Below are 20,472 nucleotides of genomic sequence, written 5' to 3' on the forward strand. Positions count from 1 at the left end.
TTTTGCTTTTCCTTTCAATGGAAAACAAAAACTTCTTTCATGGGTGCCATAATGAGGTGCTCAAATACATCCAAACCGCTAGGCGGCAGCAGCCCGCGCAGCTCGCGCCTGCACGGCTGGAATCAGGAAAAGACAGTTGACGTTGTTAGGCCTTGCTAGATGATTGGCGAGGTAAGATGGCGGCGCCAGAGGAGCCAGAATTATCCCAGGCGCAGACTGAAAAACTCCTCCAATTTCAGGTAGACAGCTGATATTCCGCCTCAACTCGTGCCCGTTTGAGACCTCGTGTGGCGATGCTCTGTCGTCGATAGTAACAGGGTGTGAACGTAGTGTGGCCCGCATGTTTCAACGCTTTTTTGCACAGTCAACTTCGATAACGTTACCCCCAGCCCTCACCCGTCAACTTGAGTCAGAGCTAACGTTAGCGAAGCTAGCGAACACTAGCTAGGCTGGCTAACAAGTTAGCAGACTTTAAACGTTTATATATTTGTCGCGCGGCTCTCACGCGGGTATAAACACTCCAGCTAGGTCAGTCCGTTCCACCATTACCTGGTGTTTAATGTCATTTTTGACTCAACGTCAACTTGGGCTGAGGCTAGCTTTTCATTGACGCTCCCTACATAACACTTGCTGAGTTAACATTAGCACAGCTGCCACTGAAGTTTCTGAGCCACACAATAGTTGTAGCTACGCGAAGTCACTCTGTCATTATATGATAATAAACCAAATACATGCGATATTGCTCCATCTCCATTTGTAGCCTGCTCTAGCTTTCTTTGGCCGTTGGTAAGCTAACTGTTGGAACCACTTGAATTAACATTACATACCATCGTGCTTTGTTCTCTAGATGATTTATCTTGTTTTCGAGGTCAAATTCCTCCCCAAACCCCGTTAAAGGACACTAAATAAGATAGGCGATTCAGACTATTATTGTGTCATTGTTGCTCATTCTTAATGAAGAATTTGTGAGAGACAATCCAAGCTTAGAGACGACAATTTTCTTCTTTTATAGTCCACCTATGGTCTTTTTAATCTTTCGGGGGTTTTTTCTGTTTGTTTGTTGTTGTTTTTTTAATAGGATTTAACCGGTTTGGAATCAATGGACCAATGTCGTCGAACATTAGAGCAACACAATTGGAACATAGAGGTACAGGAGACATGCTTTTTTTATGATTTTCTATTGACTTAATATACATATGACTGCTGAAATAAGAACAACTGGCTTAAACATTTGTTTATTTCAGGCTGCAGTACAAGACAGGCTTAACGAGCAGGAAGGAGTTCCCAGTGTGTTTAACCCTCCACCATCCAGACCACTTCAGGTCAATACAGCAGATCATAGAGTATATAGTTACATCGTGTCAAGGCCACAACCCAGGGTAGGTCTGGAGACTGGTATCTATTGTTTCACTATACAAAAATGGCATACTAGATTCTTTTCAACTCTGGCACATACTTCACCTGTTTCTCTTGGAAATAGTGCTACTTATATGCTGTGTGTAATATTACGTGTGTAACCTTTAAGTGTCTTTGAACAAATGTTCAGTCTAAGTGATTTTGTAGTTTTTAGTTGTGTTTTATAGTTAAAAAGATAGAGAATCTCTCATTTTGGCAATGTTTAAGGTGTGATGGATTGCACTGGTGTTTCTTTTCAGGGGTTACTAGGATGGAGTTACTATTTGATAATGCTACCATTCAGATTTACATATTACACACTTCTGGACATATTCAGGTAATTAGAGCCTTTAGGTTTTTAACTCACAGTTGCTGCATAAAGCAAAATTCCTGATTGCAACTATTATATAAAATGTTTTTTGTTCCAAGGCTCGCCCTGCGGTTCATCAGGCCTGATCCTCGTGGTCGTGTGACAGACCCCGTTGGAGACGTTGTGTCTTTCATTCATAGTTTTGAGGAGAAGTATGGGCAGGCACACCCTGTCTTTTACCAGGGAACATACAGCCAGGTGAGAACATGGATATGGATGATAAAAGTATATTTTCGTTTCTGAAGTGATGTTAAGACAGCTTAAAAGATAAAACCGCCTTTGCTTATTGTGATACTTGTAGGCACTGAACGATGCCAAAAGGGAGCTCCGCTACCTATTAGTGTACCTTCACGGAGACGATCATCAAGACACTGACGAGTTTTGCCGGTATAGTTTTTTTTTTATTTTTATGCCCACATCACCTGTAGCCACTATAGGTCCCATACTGTCTGATGCATGTGTTGTACAGTTGCTGGTGTACAGGTACATCTGCTTGCTTTTTGCTGCATGATGTAAAGACACATCCTTTCTTTATTAACAATTAATTAACAATTTATTTGTTCTAAGCATATACACATAAAAAACATGTTTTTATGGTCCTGATTTGTCACATTCCAGCTCCACATTATGTACTGAAGAGGTCATTACCTTCCTCAACACACGAATGCTCTTTTGGGCATGTTCAACAAGCAAGCCTGAGGGCTACAGAGGTATGCATGTTTGTTGCTTATTACTGAGTTGCTGTGATAAATGGGAAATAAAGTATAAAACAGGTTGAAGTGAGGAAGTGCCCTCCTTGTTTTTGACTTAAAGAATGATAAGAAAAGAGAGCACCATCTTTGTTGTGTGGAGGCGGTCTAGTTGTAATAAAAAAACGCTCAGTTTGAACATCCATGTGCAGTTTTATTAATCATCATTAATGGAGATGTTGTTTCTAGAAACGGTCACATGCTGAGTCTGTAATGTCATTTTTGATGCTTGGAGAAGCAACAAAATCCCTTTTATTGCTTTGAGCTGGCAGTGAAGGGTTTAAAGCCTAATTTGAATAGAAATGATTTGCCTGTGAGCTGCCACATGTTCGATGAGGTAGGATTTGTTTGTCCATTTGTGCTTGGTGTGAACTGACTTTTAATTAAAATGTAGTGTCACTGTTATTACAGGAGATTTGACAGTGTAATTTCTTTTTAAGTGTCCCAAGCGTTGCGAGAGAACACCTACCCATTCCTGGCCATGATAATGCTGAAGGATCGCAAGATGACAGTGGTCGGCAGGCTCGAGGGTCTCATTCAGCCAGAGGACCTTATCAACCAGCTGACGTTCATCATGGATGCTAACCAAACATATCTAATGTCAGAGCGCCTTGAACGGTACAGAAAATTGATTAACTAACACTGACTTGCATGACTTTAAAAGATCTTCTCGACACTTAAAAAACCCCATTATGTTTTGGGGTCTTTGCCTTCATTCGACAGTGTAGTAGTGGAGAGTAGACAGGAAATGAGAGAGAGAGTAAAGGGCTCTGGGTTGAACTCAAACCTAAGCCGCTGTATTCAGCCTTGTGACATATGGTCGTCCATTAACCCCGTGAGCAAAACTGCTCTCTGTTTATGTTTAACTTTAATTGTGTGATAGTTTTGATTGAAGTGTGACCATCACAAATTATTTCATCACTTTCTTTCCCCTGATTACTGAAGGCAAAACTGACCATTGTGATGTTTGTGAAAAAAGATAATAGGCAACTAGTTAAGCTCATCGTAAAAGCTAATCAAAGCCCTGTGGGCTCGCCTTTTGAGTGCTGATTGGTTGTTTGCCAACTGTCAGTCACTTGTGTGTGAAATGTCTGTGAAGGTTCTCAGTCATCCAGGTCATCGTAGTCAAAGGAGCTTGCAAAGAAAAGCGTCTGGACTTCTTTAAGTTGCTTGAAGACGTTTCACCTCTCATCCGAGAAGCTTCTTCAGTTCTAAGGTCAAATGGTGGGGAGTCCCAGATTTAAACCTAGTGGGAGCATCCCCCCGCAGAGGGACAAAAGGACCCCCTGATGATCCTCTAGTCGCCTTAGCCAAGGTGTGAAACTGGGTGTGGGTCCCAATCAGCCAGGGTTTCGGGTGAGCTCATTGTGAAACCTGGCCCCACCTTATCCCCACCGAATTCCTGAGGTCAGATGGCCCAGGATGTGAGTGGGCGTTCAGGCGTCTGGGGAGGGAACTCAAAACTGGATTATAGATGGCAGACAGTTGGAGTCGTAAACCCCCGCCTCTGTTCAAAGATGGTTGCTCACAGTGGACATAGATGACTTCTTTCACTCCTCTTTCAAACCATCTGTCCTCTCTGTCCAACATTGGCATCCTCGATGCTGATGGCTGCTTGGGACCCACACCCAATTTCACACCTTGGCTCAGGCGATTAGAGGATCATCAGGGGGTCCTTTTGTCCCTCTTTGGGGGGATGCTCCCACTAGGTTTATATCTGGGACTCTCCACCATTTGACCTTAGAACTGAAGAAGCTTCTCGGATGAGAGGTGAAACGTCTTCAAGCAACTTAAAGAAGTCCAGACGCTTTTCTTTGCAAGCTCCTTTGACCACTTGTGTGTGAAGTACTTCTGCCTTAGACCTAGTCCACACATACACTAATATTTTTTTTAAAACAGTTTCCCCTTTCTCAAATAAGTGTGCACATGAGAATCCAAAAACACAACTTAGATGTTGTTCAGAGCATGCCCAACCAGTAGGAGGTGATATAACCCCAAAATATAATATTAATACAGAGAAGTGTACACATATTTTTGCCTTAGAAGGATTTCCAAAGGTCAGTTTTGTTAGTAGATGAATGAAAATGGAAAAGTCCAATTTCTGAAAAACACCCATGTTTGTTTTGGTAGGAGGCCCATATTGTTTAATTTAATTGAAGTGCAAGGACAAGGACACAAGGCTAATTTAATGACCACAGCTTATTATGGCATGGACAATGATGTGTAGATGTAGATGTGGTAGTCAGAGATATCGACATGGCCGGCATTTGCGGATATACACAAAACAATAGTATATCATTCACTGCTTAATGCCTCACTTTGTGTCGGATAAAGACGTCACCTTTTTGTTTCAGCGAGGAGAGGAACCAGACCCAAGTGCTAAGGCAGCAGCAGGATGAGGCCTATCTGGCTTCGCTCCGTGCCGACCAGGAGAAGGAACGAAAGAAAAGGGAGGAGCAGGAGCAGAAGAGGCAAGAGGAGGAGAAGGTCCGACAGAGTGCTCTTGCTGAAGAGCGGAGACGACGAGTGAGTCCTGTTTTGCATTGATGGAAATAAGAGATTTTTTTCATGTTTGCATTCTGAGTTTCTGATTAATGTTGTCACTTTTCCAGACACTTGAAGAGGAGAAGGAGAGGAAGTCGGAATGTCTTCCTCCAGAGCCTCCTGCAGATGATCCTGAAAGTGTCAAAATAGTGTTCAAGCTGCCCAACGATACACGAGTAGAGAGGCGATTCCTGTTTGGCCAGTCTCTGACGGTGAGCATCACTCCCATTTGCCCTTGCTTAATTTATCTACTTTTAATAATTGTTTTGGCAAAGTGTCAGGTTTCTAGTAAATGATGTTGTGTAGTCACATGGTTTAGCTTCCTTATTTGCTTTTCTCATCTAATTGCAGTCTTGATTCAGTAGTCAACAAATTAATTTTTACATAATTTCATGTTATTAGAAAAATGTTTCTTCTCTTGTTTCATTATGAAAGCGTCATTTTGTTATTTTTCTTTCACAGGTAATACACGATTTCCTATTCTCTTTGAAAGAAACTCCAGAGAAGTTTCAGATAGTTACAAACTTCCCTCGCCGAGTCTTGCCCTGCCTTCCCACTGAAGAGCAGCCCAACCCACCCACGCTGAAAGAGGCAGGACTCAGCCGCTCCGAGGTGCTTTTTGTTCAGGACCTTACGGACGATTAATAGATAACATACCTCTTCTACAGCGAGGAAACATTTTCCTCTGACACCAACCCATCCTTTTTTTCTTTTTTCATATTTTGTTCAATGGCCATTATGCATAAGGGATCATTGAGATAAAACCCTAACCTGGAAAAAAAAAATTAAACCACCCTACATCTCTAGTCCTTGTTTGGTTGTGTTTACAGGGTTCCCAATAGCCTGGAAAGTCTTGAATTTTATCAAATAAATATTTCTTGAAGTCCTTCCTTGAACTCATCTATGTGTGGACAGAGTTTGATTTCCATCACTTGTACTTGCCCCGGTTAATTCGTGTTCTTTCACACCAGTATTTGCTGCAGCACCAGATTAATCATCTAATGAAATGTTCTGAAACAGCACAATAGCTTTGTGCAACACCAGAATCATAACCCAGTCGTTCTTTTGTGGGCATTTGACCCACCAGAATGTGTTAATAGTTACATTGAGGATGCAGAATGGAGATTTCTATGATGGTGTGTTTCCTTAGCTAACTTTTTTTTTTTGGTCAAAGTTTTGATGTTTGATCCTTGTCCCCCATCGCCTTGAGTTTATGTTTCCCCTCACACTGACTAATGAGCACAACAAAATCAGTCTGAGTTGGGTTTGTTACCGCTGTGATTGTTAATCCATGTGGTTTGAAGAACAAATGTACCTACTTCAGGGAGCAGGTTAGTGGTTTTGGACTTTGAGGATAAATGGGAACCCTGTTATAAATGAGCCATGACCTGTACATAAGTTAGCTATTTAAAATCCCTAAATTTACCATATGTTTTGTTTGACTCCTTTGTGTCATGAAATGACCAAATGCAGATTGGTTACTATGTAAAGCAGACTGCCGCAAGCTCATGAAGTTCAAAGATACATTATTTAACAAGAAGCCACAGCTTTTACATGTGGCTTTATCTAGTATAGTGCGAGTCTGCTCATAGTGTGCCTGTGGTTACTCATAGATGCCTGTTCGCCTGTAACATCTAAATGGGCTCATGTAAAGATGTAATTTTCCAACTATAAATTAAAAACATTTTAAAAATGTGGGTTTATTGAGAATGAACAACACTTGCATGCAGTGATGAGATCTTATTTCTCTCTTCTTTTTTTTTTTTTAGAATGACCTGATGTTATTTAAAGTACAATGAGCCATATATCCCCCCAACCTTGAATAGCGAGTCAGATGACAGTTGTGATATTGGTATACATCATACATTTATTAGTGAACAACCCTCTCAAATCAGCCACAACAACTAAAAAAAAATATGATTGCACTACTTGGTAAAGCATAACTAGCAACTTTTCATTTAAAAAAAGTACAAATCTTAAAAATTTCAAACAGTATACAGATGTATATATATAATACACTAACTAGTTATGTTAAATGCTACAAACAATATGATTCCAATGGAATGAAAAATTATAACATTAATAAGAACCATTTCCTATATATAATATATATTAGTTGTTTTCTCCCCCTCCCACCCGCCCCAATACAAACATGGAAAAAATGAGGTAACTGTAAATGTGCAAGTACCAAAGCAAAATATCTGCCTAACACAGAACACATGCCCCTGGCTCTGTTGGTGGGTGGGTAGTCTGGTGTTCAGGCGAGGGCCCCTAGAGGCCAAGGAGAGTAAGAACAGTAAACCACTATCCCACCACAGCAAAAAAAGAAAAATCATTGGTAAACAATAAATGGCGTCTACGGAGCAATCGATCACAAATCCTAAATAAATTTTAGCTGCTTATTGGAACACAGTTTTCCACCACACAAGCTGTGAGATTATTCAATAACTCTTAACAGAAAGACTACAAGACTCTATTCTCAATTGTCGTTAAAAATTACTTCATTACCTAGGCCTTAATGGGAGGTTCTTTTTAATTAATAGGGTAACTGGATATTGTCAATTAAATATTTACTCCAAAAAGAACAGTGCTAACATTAACATGAATTAAGGTAATCTATATGTGAACAATATATTTTTAAGATATTGATACACTGAGAGCAAGAGCCTGATAGGCAGGTACAGTACTACACTGAAATAAGTATGACAACACTTTCTTTTTTTCCTTTTTTCTTTTTTTTAAATCCCTTAAACTATATTGGTTTTCACTTACATTGTTTAGGGGTATTGGTATAACATGCTTTAAGAATACATGGGATCCATGACAAACTATTGCATTCACGCAAGTGAGTTTTCATACCTAAAAGCAGAACATCTAGCACCTTTTCACTATGGCTTTTGATAAACTACAGTAGTTTCAGAGCATGTAATTTTCAGTCGTCAGGGCAAGAACAGTAACACAATGTATGTAAGAATTTCTGGATTCAAGACCAGTCTTTTTTTTTCTCTTCTTCTTTTCTATAAAATGAAATTAGCGCAATAAAATCTTGTAGTCATTCAGTTCTATTACAAATGTGTGCAGTACAATGCATGGCAGTTATCAGCTGAGCGTTAAGATCCAAACCCCCAGAACCCGAAGCCAACTAGAGCTAAAAATCAGTTGGGATCTGGTTGACAAGCATGCATATTGTGCACCATTAAATAGGTCCCGACCAGATTTTGAGAGATCCTCCACTATAACACTTGTTTTTACTTTTTTTTCCTTCTTCTTCTTGTTTTTTTTTTAAAGTCATGCAAAACACCTCTGAAATAGATCTGGGAGTGAATTAGGTAGGATAGTGTGCACTGTGGCACGTTTAGAAATGGGATCACAACCGCTATGTCTGAACATATGGTTTGAGTACAAGAACAAAAGTCAAACAGGTTTGAATAATACACTTGTAAATGAGTTGCAGTGTACATTGCCTCTTTTCAGTGAATATTATTAACATATTTACTGATCTTTTTTTCTTGCATGCCTGTCTTTAAATGATGTAATATCTACTATTTCAGACAAAACTGAATATTATAATTGATTACATTAAATTATTTATGGTCTGAGGAAAATGACCAAACTAAATTCAGATATACCCTTTTCATGGCATCCTTTCCATCTGAAATGGACTGTTCTCCTTTATTTTTATATACCGAGAGGCCCTGAGTGATTTTTTTTTTTAAACTTACAATATATGCCAGCGAATAGATATGTACACATAGGTTAATTCTCAAAGCTGTGGGTTTAACTCATTAAATGGCTTTTTTTCTCTTGAAGGTGGCACACATCAACGACTCACATTCACGTAAGAAACAAAATTAAAAGGAAAAAAAAAAAAGGCAAGATCCCTTTACACATAAAAGCAAAGGTTACAACCGCCTGTTAGTGCTTAGTGGGGCAGTTAGGAGGCAAGAGAGAATTAAAAGCAAAAGTTCATATGTTGCTCTTTTCCCTCCCACCCCTAATAGATCCTGTTTTCTTTTTTTAGCATCAACGCAAGCAGGGAACTAGAAGTCAAACAGTGTTTCTACACTACTGAACACTCCAGCTCCGTGTCATTTGAAGCCCGCTCTGATCACTGTAGAGCTGGTGGAGTGTCATCAGTGACTTCTACAAGGTTTTGTCAACATTCTTCTGTCTTCAAACGTTTATCTAAAAGCATTCACACTGAAGCTATACATACAGTTGGCTCTTTTACAAACACCATTACCATGGCCTAAGACAATGACCTGACCGAGTTACCAGATTATAACACTTACACAAACATTGTTAGTGCTCTAACTGTTTTCTTCAATGCATTTTCTCTAGAACGTAAAACCAATAAATAAACCTAAAAAAAAAGGAAATAAAACAGCATACTTTCAAAACAAGTGGAAATGACATAGTATTTTCAGGATTAGTAACAGGTTTGTGCTTGTCAAGGTCATAAAAAGGCAGATCTGAAATCTTCAACAGTAGGCTATATATGTATATAGGATTTGGCTCACAAACAATGAAATAAAAAGCCCAGTCTTCCTAAAAGGGGAAGAAAAATGTTCATTTAAAACTCGCCACTCACTGCACATATTGCTTTCTGCACAGGTCTCCAGAGCACTATGGCATCAGCATACCCCTCAGAAGAGTACTCCCATACTTTAAATACACAGCCATGGTGTATTCACATGCTAAGTCTTCTCTCATGGCGCTTTCTGAACAAGCAAGCAATTCATTTAGTATGCTTCTTTGTCTTTTCTATTTCTTTAAAATTTGATAATTTTGGTGGCAATGCTTGATTAAAATATTGCTAGTCTGAATCAACAGTTCATGCAAATCCTAGCATGCTGCCCTGTATCCAGTGGTTACACAATGCATTGGCTCTGTGAACAGGACAAACATACACGCACAATATGCACACACGCGTACACACTTTGCCAGAGGAACAATGCTGACGTGGAGGGTGGATGAAGCACTTGTGCAGTTATGCTGGATGACCTCGAAAAGACGCAGTCCATTAATCTACGACTGCTTTTTGTACAGATCCGTGTTCCAGAGTGGATTATCTGGGGTAGAGGATACCCCATGGTTGCAGTCCATAAACCTCAGGCTTAACAGAATCTGCACTGAACCACAGCAAGTCACACTTTCACAATAGCATCGGCAAAAAAACTAAAATAAAAACAAACAAACAAAAAAACAACCCTAAAAACAAATAATGGATAAAACCGTTAAAAGGATCAATACATTATTGCAGAACATACATTATTAACAAGTCACTTTGCCCAACACCTACACAAACATGCATCTATGATGGTTAGGTGTCGCCTCCAAACACAGATACCCATGTTGAAGTACTCCTATTATTTTTCTGCTAATTGCACACGGTGTCCAGCCATCATTATCCAGGCTTCCGACTCACCTCTTCCAAAGCAGGACCCCCACTTTTCACAAACGCCCCAACCAAATCCACCAAATTTAAAAGAAACCCTGTAAACAAAAGCAGCAAATAATGCATTGCAGGGAAAAATCTTTGGAATCTGCAACGAGGGGGCAGAGAAAGAACTGGCTGGCGATCCCAGATCTCTGGCTATAGGCTGCGATAGGCAGTGGGTTTCATGTGACTCGGGTGATGAAGCACAGCAGAGGTACAACAGGCTCCAGAAACAATCCTGGATTGCTTTTTATTTAGGAAGGGGCAGGAGTAGTGGGTTGGTAAGCAATAATTACTGGAGGACGCAGGGGCAGGTGTCCCCAGCTTTGGGGCAGACTCTGGTGTGTGCAGCTTTCCAGTTCAGCACTCAGAGACAGTTCTCACTCCACCTCCCGGTGTACGTCTGAGGCATCGGCTCGGCAAATAGGACAAGTGCGATTGGTCTGAAAGCCAAACAACACTCAGTGTAAAGACAAAGTCTTCTAAACAAAGTGCTAAAAATATACTTTTTAAAGGTTTAAGCAGACATCCGCTTACCTTTAACCACTTGTCCACACACTTGGCGTGGAATTCGTGGTTACACGGTAATACACGAAGTAGCTGCCTACACTCAAAGTCACTAAAGCACACAACACACCTGAAGGGATGGAGGGGACTGGTTAGTATCATTAAGCCAATCTACACTTACTGAATCCTACTGAAAAGTGAGAGATGATCTTACAGCGTTTGTTCAGATAGATGATTCTCTGAGTTGAATCTATAGGACGGAAGTTGCTCTATATCTGCTTTTGTGAGTCCTCGTGGTTTTGCTTCACCCAACCTCTCTGCCAGATTCAGTAATGCCTAAGAAGAGAGAGAGAGAGGGAAATTATGTTGATGTTTTTGGTGTTCCTTCTAGGTTTTTGATCCACATATAGAAATGAGAATTGTATTTTATAGGTGTTTTTCAGCACTTGTACATGAAGTCAGAATTCAAGAACAATGAGCGCTATGATGCATTTGTATTACTGCAACCCTTTGGTATGTAATGTCAATTCAGCGTGGAAACAAGTTTACATGTGACAAATGAGCGATTAACAAATTCACTAACTTCATAGTTCTCCATCTCCACATCATCCACATCCAGGTCTAAACTGATGGCTGGGCCCACTGCTGTTGGAGGCACAGGAAGCATTGACCTGAGCATGCAAACACACAGAGACAACAGGTGTAAGAAAGAACTGAACCCAAACACATAATTTCTCCTTGTCAAAAGGCAGCACATGCCGTGCAAATACTAGCACTGAGTGGCAGCTACATTGAACCTCCATTTATTTTTAGACAGCAGAGATTCAAAAGTCATTATCATCATCAATATCTGCATAAATTTAAAAAGGATATGAAACACTAAACATATTCCTGTTTGAGTGCAGCTAGCCAAACAATGTAGAGCCACTTACAGCTAAAGAGTAAGTGGGTGAACATGGACAGTATATCCTAAAACACATTGTTGCAGCCAGAGCCAGCTGACTTTTACTAATAGTGTCGCTAGTTTCCTCTGAGTTATCAAATCTGTCACTAGTTCGCTAATATAAACGAATGTAAGTCTATTAATCCACAACCAACCACATGACTTCACACTCCAAACTGACAGAAGATGGCGCTAAACATGTTTTTATAACTTTAAGTACTTGTTTCTGAAATCCAGCTTCACAGTTGCATCTATGTTAGTTTTTGAGAGCAGGGCTCCTTTATATGTGTAGCATTTCATGTCCCCTTTAACCCTGATGTAGCTGCAGTCAATCATCAAGCCCATGCACTAAAATCAGTGTAATCAGGCAGTTTTTATTGAAAAAAAGTATATGATCAAAACTGCTATATTTCATCAAGAGGTGTGCTTTTCCTGCAGATACTCACAGGAAGTAAGGGAGGAAGCCTGGGTAGTAAGATGGGGGAGGGGGAGGTGGGGGGAGAGGCTGCTGCAACCGGTATCTCTGTCCACTCATTCGCCGGGGCAGCATGTGTGGATATGGCTGCAGAAAGACACACAGTGTCAAACAATTCAGTGTTTAAAGTTGTACCTTTTCTTCCATTTTACCTTCAAATGACAGTAAATTCAGTATTAATATTTTACAGAAATTAATTTTCATGCTTTGAAGTTGATGTAAAGCAACATTTGAAACAGCTGGAACAGAATGTGACCAGCTACTTTTAAGCACAGTAATAATATTACATTTTCTATGTTAAATAAATAGGGAGCCAATTATTACAATTTGCAAGTAATGTGCCTAAAACTGCTGATTATTCAGAGAAATTGTTCTCATACCAGTCACAAACGTGAATCACATGAATTACTATACAGTGCAAAATGCTTGAGCTACACCCCATTTCTTTATATTTCACTAGGAAAATGGGAAATAGATGCAGTGATTTATTAAAATGCGCAAACATATGCTGAAAAAAAAAGTTTGTACAATTCTAACAGGCTTGAAAGTCAATATTTGTTTGTAGTTACAGTGCATATGGTGAGTTAATATCTGACAGTACTTTTCTCTGTTCATAATTCCATCAGTTAACAAGATTACCAACATCACAGGCTCAAATGCTGCTCCAAATGACAACAGGGCTTCCACTGTGTTCTACAGATTGATGTAGACACTGTACTGCTACTCTTCTGACCTCCGTGTACGTATTATACCAAATCTTTCAAATTTGGGTTCACTCCATAAGACCTGTTGCCACTGATTTTCAGTCCAGTTCTTGTGTAATTTGGCATACCTCTGTTTTTTCTCCCCATTTCGCTTCCTTAAGAATGGCTTCTTGACAGCCATCCTTCCACTGACACCATTTCTGATGACGCTTATGTAGATGGATCAACTGAAGGGCCAGATGTGTCTCTCAAGTGTCTGTTCTTTGCTTTTCCCTATTTCTTAAGGACACAACTTATCCTGTTCATCTGCTGCAGATAGTTTTTTAGGCATGACACTTTTTTTGTCCTCCAATTGCCCTTAATTTTTAAGGACACACTGGACAACATGTCAAGAAATGCCAAATGTTCAACTAATAGCTCTTTGCATCTTGTTGGCACAAGTGCTATTTTATGCCTGTCAAACTGTGTTTTCATTCTGCGACAAGCTGCTAGTAACAAAATAGCTAAAGATAAAATTTAAAATTGGTTCTTTGCCAAGTTTTCTATTATGTGTATTGAGTTAGGTATTTTCCTTATGCTTTAATGTTTCATAGGTCAAAAAAAACAAACTCATCTGAAAATGGTCAGGTACAAGGAATGGACTGAAAACGAGTGAAAAAGGAGCAGCTTTGAAAGACCTACAGAAAATACAATTTACAAATTTGTGCAAAAATGTGTTCAGTATTTCAAAAAAGGATTGTTTCAGTTCAGACTCTTACTTTGTAAATATGAACACAATGTGTCTGTTTTTTCATATATACATGAACACATTGTAACCAATATAAGTATTACTACTTTAGATTTCTAACTTCAATTTCACACCTCAAAAATCGTAATCTTCTGTAAAGCTTCTGGCATACTTAAATGCATCAGTGTGTATGCACCTACTCAGATTAGAGCACACTGGCGTGTGAATTTGAGACGCTTTCCATGCTCTCTGCTCAACCCAAAACCACCAGGGCATGTCAAAAACTAGGAGATCATTCAGTGGATTCATATTTTCAAAGTGGGAAAAAAGTTTTTCTAAACAGACAAGTTAGTTCTAACTCAATTGGAATACACGCATTTACCAACTACTGACTTTATCTTGACTTATAAATATAAATATAGCTGGTAAAGGCAAAAAGTACATAACGTTCAATCAAGACAATGTAACTGTAACATTGGAAGGACTCATCCAACTTTTTGCAGCAGTAAAGCTAACATTAATGTTAGTTCCCTAAAAAATAGAGCTCCAGTTGTTAATCTGTTTAACTGTGCGAGTCACAGGCTGTCTTACCACTCCAAAGGGAAGCTCCTGATGCAGAGGCTCTTGAGGAAGATACTGAAGGGGCAAAGAAGGAGGCAGCGCTGGTGGGTGATGAGAGGGAGGGTAGGAGAAGGTGCCTAATGGGTGCTGGTCCCCTCTTAGGTCAACTTCATTGTCTACCCTCTGTAGAGGCTGCCAGGAGACAGAAAAGGTCAGCATCGGGTTAAGCATGCAGACTGACCAACAAGCGACAATATTCTCTCTTTTTCTAGATTTTTATTATAGAACAAAAATATACAGTGCAGTACTCACCATGCGTGGGTGCTGAGGCTGTAAAGGGACAAACTGGCTCAAAGGAGTAAGGTGCGGTGGCTGGTGGGGTGGTACAGATGGGGTTGGGTGCAATACAAAATGTTCGCTGGAGATCAGGGGTGGGAAGGCTTGATAAGACACCGGTATATGCTGCATGGTACATGCCTGTATGAGCTGAGGAGAGAAAACACCACAAGAACAAACATTTAAGTCAATTTAGAATCAAACCCAGTATTTTGAATAAGCCTCCACTTAACCAAAGCAAATTTGCTCCTTATATTCACAATAATGCAGCTATAATGAAAGCGTGTAGTGAATAGAAGCAATGTGCTGCATAAAGCCACACCACTGACATTACTAACACAACACCAGTCTGCTTAATAACAGTTAAAAAAAAACAACAACAAAAAAAAAATTAAATATGCCAAAAATCTTATTTCACACTGCCTGACTCATTTTTATGCTAACATGAACACTAATTTACAAATCCAAGAAGCTTGTTTGCTAATCATGAACAGTGACAGATTGCATGGCTGTTATGGCGTGCTACATGGATGCCACTGACATTTGGGCTCTTCCTTTTCAAACTCACAGGAGGAGGAAGGCAGCAGAGCAGAGAGAGCTGTCCGCTGAACATTACCGAGCATGCTGGGAGCTGCTGAGTGTTGCACCCTGGAAGGGGCTGCCCGGTGTGCATGGGAAATCCGTGGGTCGTCACCGTCGTAACAGTGTATGATATAGGAACCGATCCCTGGTGCATCTTTTAAGGGAACAAAGTAAGGGGGCAAGATGAGGCAAAACAAAAAAAAAAACAGATGTCTGTCTGTTAAAAAACATTTATTACATATTAACCCACAAGAGACTTAAAATAATATATTACTGTGAATACATCCAGTTAGATAGCACAGCTTAACACATTTAACAAATGGTAGAAACAAGTTACTCTCACTGTTACCTGGTCATGTAGATCCACCATGATGGGGCTCTGCTGGGGCAGGTGAGCAGCAGGGTGAAGCATGCGTGGTGCTGTGCTGGTGTGGCTGTACTGTCTGGACTCATCTAAAGGAACCTGTTGGTGGTGTTGGGAGAAAAGCAGATGATGGAAGTTCTCATCCTGGACCGGCGAAGTGTGCAGTACAGGTCTGTCTCGTCTCCCCCACTGGCGTCTTATTGGTGGGCTATATGTCCATATAGGGAAAAAACAAAACAACAACAAGTGATTGCTACAAACACTGAGTACATTGTATGAAGGTATATGGTCTGAAATTGTTCTAGAAACCATTTGACATGCTTGATGCAAAACTATACTTCAAAAATAACTCAAAACAACAATCCTGGAAGGAAAGACAGGGCTGAGAGTTTACCTTCTCCTGAGGTGCACTGGGGCGTTGCAGGGCTCTCCAAGGAACCTCCTCGGGTTTAAGGGGGCTGTTGGTGGCAGCCTATTTACTGCTATTTCCCATGGTCGCATTGGTGACGTCGTGCAGACGAGTCACGCTCTGGGAAAGGAAATCGTACAGTGGAGGCACTTGTATGTTGCCTCTGATTGTCTTAACCCTGCAAAGAAAAAAAAAGACCAACAACAAAAATGCCAACTGTCACGTTAATAATCATGATTATGCTGCAGTGCTTATTGCTGTGTCTATTAACTGAGCATGCACCAATGATAAGTGAAGTTTATGGGTAGAAAATAAAACGAATATTAACCTTTTTAAAAGGACCCTCTATGTAAGATTCACAAAGATTTCCAGGATCTTAACCCAAATTGGATCAAAAAAGAAGGCTGATAACAGGATCACTGACACTATCTGCACACTGTTTTGGTTAGATTAAATATGAAACAAGAGCATTTTTATGAACTAACCTGTAAATTTCATAATACAAGCAACATAACAAGATATGTGACTTAAGAAAGTGTCTCTAACTTCATGTTTTACTAAGGCACAAGAGGATTTAATTGCTCCTAGGCCCATATCTCACTGCTTTGTTTTAATGACCTCATTCAGGACTCAGAATTTATGAAAAAGGAGCTAAAGTATATTCACCGCAGCTCCCTTTATTTAAGTGCTAAATTTAAAGGGAAAGCCAACATAGCAGGGTGTTGGGCCACCACGTGCACCTTTGGTGACCATTCTACAAGTCCCTGAAACAAATAGATTAATGGAAAACCATTCCTCCAAAAGATTTTCCCTCATCTGGTGTTTTGATGATTTTAGTGAGAGAGCTGTGTAACACGCATTCACTGTGTCGAGATCTAGTGTTTGCAAAGGCCAAAGCTTATGAGTCATATCATTTTCATACTCAAACCATTCAGTGATCCTTGTGCCTATTGGATGTGGCCATTGTCAGGTTGGCAGCACAATAGAACAGTGCTTTTCCAGACTCAAAATGGGCCTTTGGTAGATAAGAAAGCCCACAACCCACAAAAAAGTATTTTACCCTCTTTTTGTCAAGAAAATTCATCTTTAATTTGCAAGGCCAGATAAACCTACACAACAGATTCCACCAGTTAATAGCAAATGTAACACACACAAACACAGTGTTGTGTGAGGAGGTGCAAAAGTAATCATCAATTTCACTGACAGTCATTCTTGATGCTAAATAAATCAGTATGTTGTCCTCACACACACACCAAATTATTTTTCCTCATTAATTTCCAACTTAATGACATCAATGTATGACTTTAAATTTGGATTGTTAGCCACTTTTAAAAAAAATACCTAGAACTGTCCTATGCTTTCGCAGGCACTGCCATCTGACCAACAAGGTTTCATCCCAGGATAAAAGATATTATTCTGAACAACTTTATATTGATTTTCAGCAGCCCTACCTTCCAAGTGAACAAGCAGAGCCAAAGGGGAAAAAAAAATCATATCAGAATGCTCAGATCCCTTTCATTTAAAGTAAGGCTCAAGGTTCCTTTCCTTTTCCCCCTTCCCCTTTAATTTGCTACCGGGCTGTAAACTAAAACTGACAATTTCTATAACTCATTTATACATTATCGAATAAATATCACTTGAGCTAAAAAATAAATAAATAAAATCTGTATAAAATAGTAAATTCTAAACTACACCTCTTCTCTGAGGGGCCTCCTGTCTGTTTCACTTACTGTTGCCTACTCCGAGATATGAAAATGTAACAAACACATCATGTTGCTAGTTACAGGTGCCTAACTGGACTAACAGGAACTGGATAATTACATCCAGCGGTATTGCCACTAATAATGAATTGTTTAAAAAGCCAGGTCGATAATATACACTACTTTATTCCGACTTTACTGCATTGTCTGTATTATACGTGGACATGACTTGAGTTAAACTACAATAATGCAATATCAACAGCTAAGGAATGTGCAAGCGGTGGTGTAACTGATGCGATTACATTGTGGGTGCTGATAAACAGGGGTCGCTGCAGCGTGCATGAACAAAAACATGGAAAGCCATGTGCTCATAAGACAAAGCAACAACAAAAGATGTGGTAGGTAAGCGGGTAAGCTCGCTACTGTGCAGCTTGTGAGGCCACTGCACCACAACATAATTTCACAACGACATTAGGTAAAAGCCTTACACGCATTGCTGCAAGATGAGAAACAATGATATCGGGGCATCCGCCAGTTCCTTATAACCAGGGCAAATCAGATGTCCCCTGCTGAAGGAGAACAGCTAACTTTAGACGAGCTAGGCTAACGCTTTGTCCAATGATGCAGCTGCTGCAAATAACGTTTGTTAGCTAGCATGCTATTACAAGATTTGGATAGATATTATTACAACTGCACATCTAAATCCACATAACAATTCTACACCACAGACAGACACAAGTATTATTCAGCAATGAGTTTGGTCACAACACACTGCCCATATCTTACTTTTTTTTTTTTTAGCTAGTCTGCTTGTTCGACGAGAAAGGGAGATGTCAGGTGTTTCAGCCTTCGAAATGTCGTGTCCCATCAAGTTATCCTTGCACGTAACTGCCTCTAAACGACCACCACCATCGGCAAAAAACAAAAAACAAAACCCAACGTTAACGGACTTTCAATCTTCTCTGTTCGACAGCTTTTTTGACACTGAGCCCGACGAAGCTGCTATTAGCTTGCTAAAGTTAGCCAGCTAGCACACGCTTTTAACAACTGCATAAGGAGTCCGTCTCTCCCCAGAAGCCGCTAAAATGGCCCGTCGGTTAACCGGAGCGTTTACCTGAGCAGGAAATACCGTTAATTGTGTAACAAAGACAACGTTAGCTACCATAAGACAGAAAACATTCCTTGGCGCGTGTATGTTCCTTGAAATGCATTGTTATGGCGAAACCACGCCTCCTTCGCCGAGCGGCCAATCAGCATTCAACAAACACAGACGGCAGACATCCTGACAGTCTTAGCTACAATGTATCAAAACAAGCAGCCGCTCTTCTTACTTGTAGCTTATAAACAAAACGGAGGGGTCGCAGGGAAAGTAGTGCAGATGACCGGAAACATTCAATTAAGTGTTACAATTAAGTGCAATTTTGAGGTTTTACACTATACTTTCAAAGATTTTTACATATAGATTGACTAAAAACTATGATGTATTCATTTCTATTTGTTAAGCTACCCACCAGTAAATACAGAAACCCCATCTCGACCTCCACAAGTTGCTCATTCAATAATGCATTCGCAATAATTCAGCAATATTCGGTACATGCATCGACCTGCTATTATTTGTCAATGCGTATTGCTGACTTTTATTCTTATTTTTATTTATTTATTTATCTTACTCAAGTAGTAAGAAACACTAATTTACATACGTCAGTTTTCCACTTTTCTCACTTTTCCTCACTTAAAAATGATTGAATATTTAGAATCAAATTACAATCAAACTTAGTCTACTAATTTTTTTGTTTGTTTTGTTTTTGTTTGTAGAGCACACTTTTTGAACTCAACAACAGCACTGTTGCACACAGTCTGTTTTGATTCTCATTGGAGGCCACCATGTCCTACTGTAGACTACCCAGCCGGTTATGTAATATTGCACTTGCATGATCAAGTCAGACATAATAAGGGATTTTATGTTTCTGTTGGCGACTGAATACAGCTGCAAAACATTTTACGTGATGCTGCACTTTAAGATTACCAAGCTTAAATGGGCTCACAGGCTACCTATTAGGCCCAATTTGTCCTGTAAGAATAGTAAATAATACAGGGCGTTTTGGGTGCTTCAAGGCACAGTACCGGAGCATTTCTGACATTTTGCATGCATTCGAAGGGTGCACCTATGCAAAGCTGACTGGAGAGTGCAGTGGCCGTATGCAGCATAGACTAAATGTAAACATTACAACATCGCACTCGGTAGCAGCAAAACAAGGAGGGGCTGGAGGTTGAGCAGGATGACAGCCCCAATAAGCCGTCTAACCATCTCCCGTTAAAAAAAAAGCAGCGCAAATCTTCAAATTTGAAAGCAATAAGAAGAGGAGATGTGTCGTTACCTGATTGTTAATATGCAACCATCTAGTTATGACTGATATTTCCCTTGTAATGTTCACATCTCGTTAGGCTAAGTGCGGCATCCTGTGGTCAGCTGTTCCCGTGTGGAACATTCCGTGGATTTCACCACTGCTATTAAAAAAAAAAGGTGCTAAACATTACACTCTCACATTATCGGCAAGTTCTGTGTATATATTGTGCGCATTTGTGGCTTCTCAGCGGTCGAGACTGATTCCGTTGGAGCCACCTTTTCGTTTTGGAAGTGGCAGTCCAGCCCCGTGTCTGTTTTG

General features: G+C 40.0%; 2 protein-coding genes across 8 annotated transcripts; one reads left to right on the forward strand and one right to left on the reverse strand.

The window, feature by feature from the left end:
* The first annotated feature begins 89 nt into the window (after positions 1–89).
* faf2 (Fas associated factor family member 2) lies at positions 90–6,751 on the forward strand. 2 transcript variants are annotated; one of them, XM_086309780.1, is made up of 11 exons: positions 90–239; positions 1,079–1,147; positions 1,245–1,379; positions 1,656–1,732; positions 1,825–1,963; positions 2,067–2,152; positions 2,384–2,475; positions 2,955–3,132; positions 4,869–5,040; positions 5,127–5,270; positions 5,521–6,751. In XM_086309780.1, exons 1-11 carry the CDS (start codon positions 177–179, stop codon positions 5,701–5,703), a joined length of 1,338 nt encoding a protein of 445 aa, XP_086165906.1. In that variant the 5' UTR covers positions 90–176; the 3' UTR covers positions 5,704–6,751. The 2 variants fall into 2 exon arrangements, with proteins under 2 accessions (XP_086165906.1, XP_086165907.1); XM_086309781.1 differs by lacking the exon at positions 90–239 and adding an exon at positions 610–786.
* Positions 6,752–10,723: 3,972 nt separating this feature from the next.
* On the reverse strand, positions 10,724–20,472 carry rnf44 (ring finger protein 44). Of its 6 annotated transcripts, none has more exons than XM_086309793.1 (11): positions 20,185–20,472; positions 16,092–16,284; positions 15,683–15,905; positions 15,320–15,487; positions 14,728–14,901; positions 14,446–14,607; positions 12,395–12,510; positions 11,589–11,676; positions 11,220–11,341; positions 11,036–11,135; positions 10,724–10,941 (listed from the first exon to the last, which is right to left on the reverse strand). In XM_086309793.1, exons 2-11 carry the CDS (start codon positions 16,196–16,198, stop codon positions 10,879–10,881), a joined length of 1,323 nt encoding a protein of 440 aa, XP_086165919.1. In that variant the 5' UTR covers positions 16,199–16,284; positions 20,185–20,472; the 3' UTR covers positions 10,724–10,878. The 6 variants fall into 6 exon arrangements, with proteins under 6 accessions (XP_086165919.1, XP_086165930.1, XP_086165914.1 ...); XM_086309804.1 differs by lacking the exon at positions 20,185–20,472 and adding an exon at positions 18,969–19,902; XM_086309788.1 differs by lacking the exon at positions 20,185–20,472 and adding an exon at positions 18,595–19,902.

The sequence above is a fragment of the Aulonocara sp. 'chitande type north' Nkhata Bay genome, linkage group LG2 (assembly GCF_057382095.1).
Source record: "Aulonocara sp. 'chitande type north' Nkhata Bay isolate Kocher_YH1m ecotype deep benthic linkage group LG2, A_spYH_male_GT1.1, whole genome shotgun sequence".
Classification (NCBI taxonomy): Eukaryota; Metazoa; Chordata; class Actinopteri; order Cichliformes; family Cichlidae; genus Aulonocara; species Aulonocara sp. 'chitande type north' Nkhata Bay.

Excerpts from the sequence above, each read along its gene's own strand:
- faf2 (XM_086309780.1), top strand. The coding sequence starts at position 177 with ATGGCGGCGCCAGAGGAGCCAGAATTATCCCAGGCGCAGACTGAAAAA. Across the intron at positions 1,964-2,066 it reads ACCAGGGAACATACAGCCAG|GCACTGAACGATGCCAAAAG; the intron begins GTGAGAACATGG and ends TGATACTTGTAG. Across the intron at positions 3,133-4,868 it reads ATGTCAGAGCGCCTTGAACG|CGAGGAGAGGAACCAGACCC; the intron begins GTACAGAAAATT and ends TTTTTGTTTCAG.
- rnf44 (XM_086309793.1), bottom strand. The coding sequence starts at position 16,198 with ATGCGACCATGGGAAATAGCAGTAAATAGGCTGCCACCAACAGCCCCC. Across the intron at positions 12,511-14,445 it reads AGGAGCTTCCCTTTGGAGTG|CCATATCCACACATGCTGCC; the intron begins GTAAGACAGCCT and ends GTCTTTCTGCAG. Across the intron at positions 11,136-11,219 it reads CATCTATCTGAACAAACGCT|GTGTGTTGTGTGCTTTAGTG; the intron begins GTAAGATCATCT and ends CCATCCCTTCAG.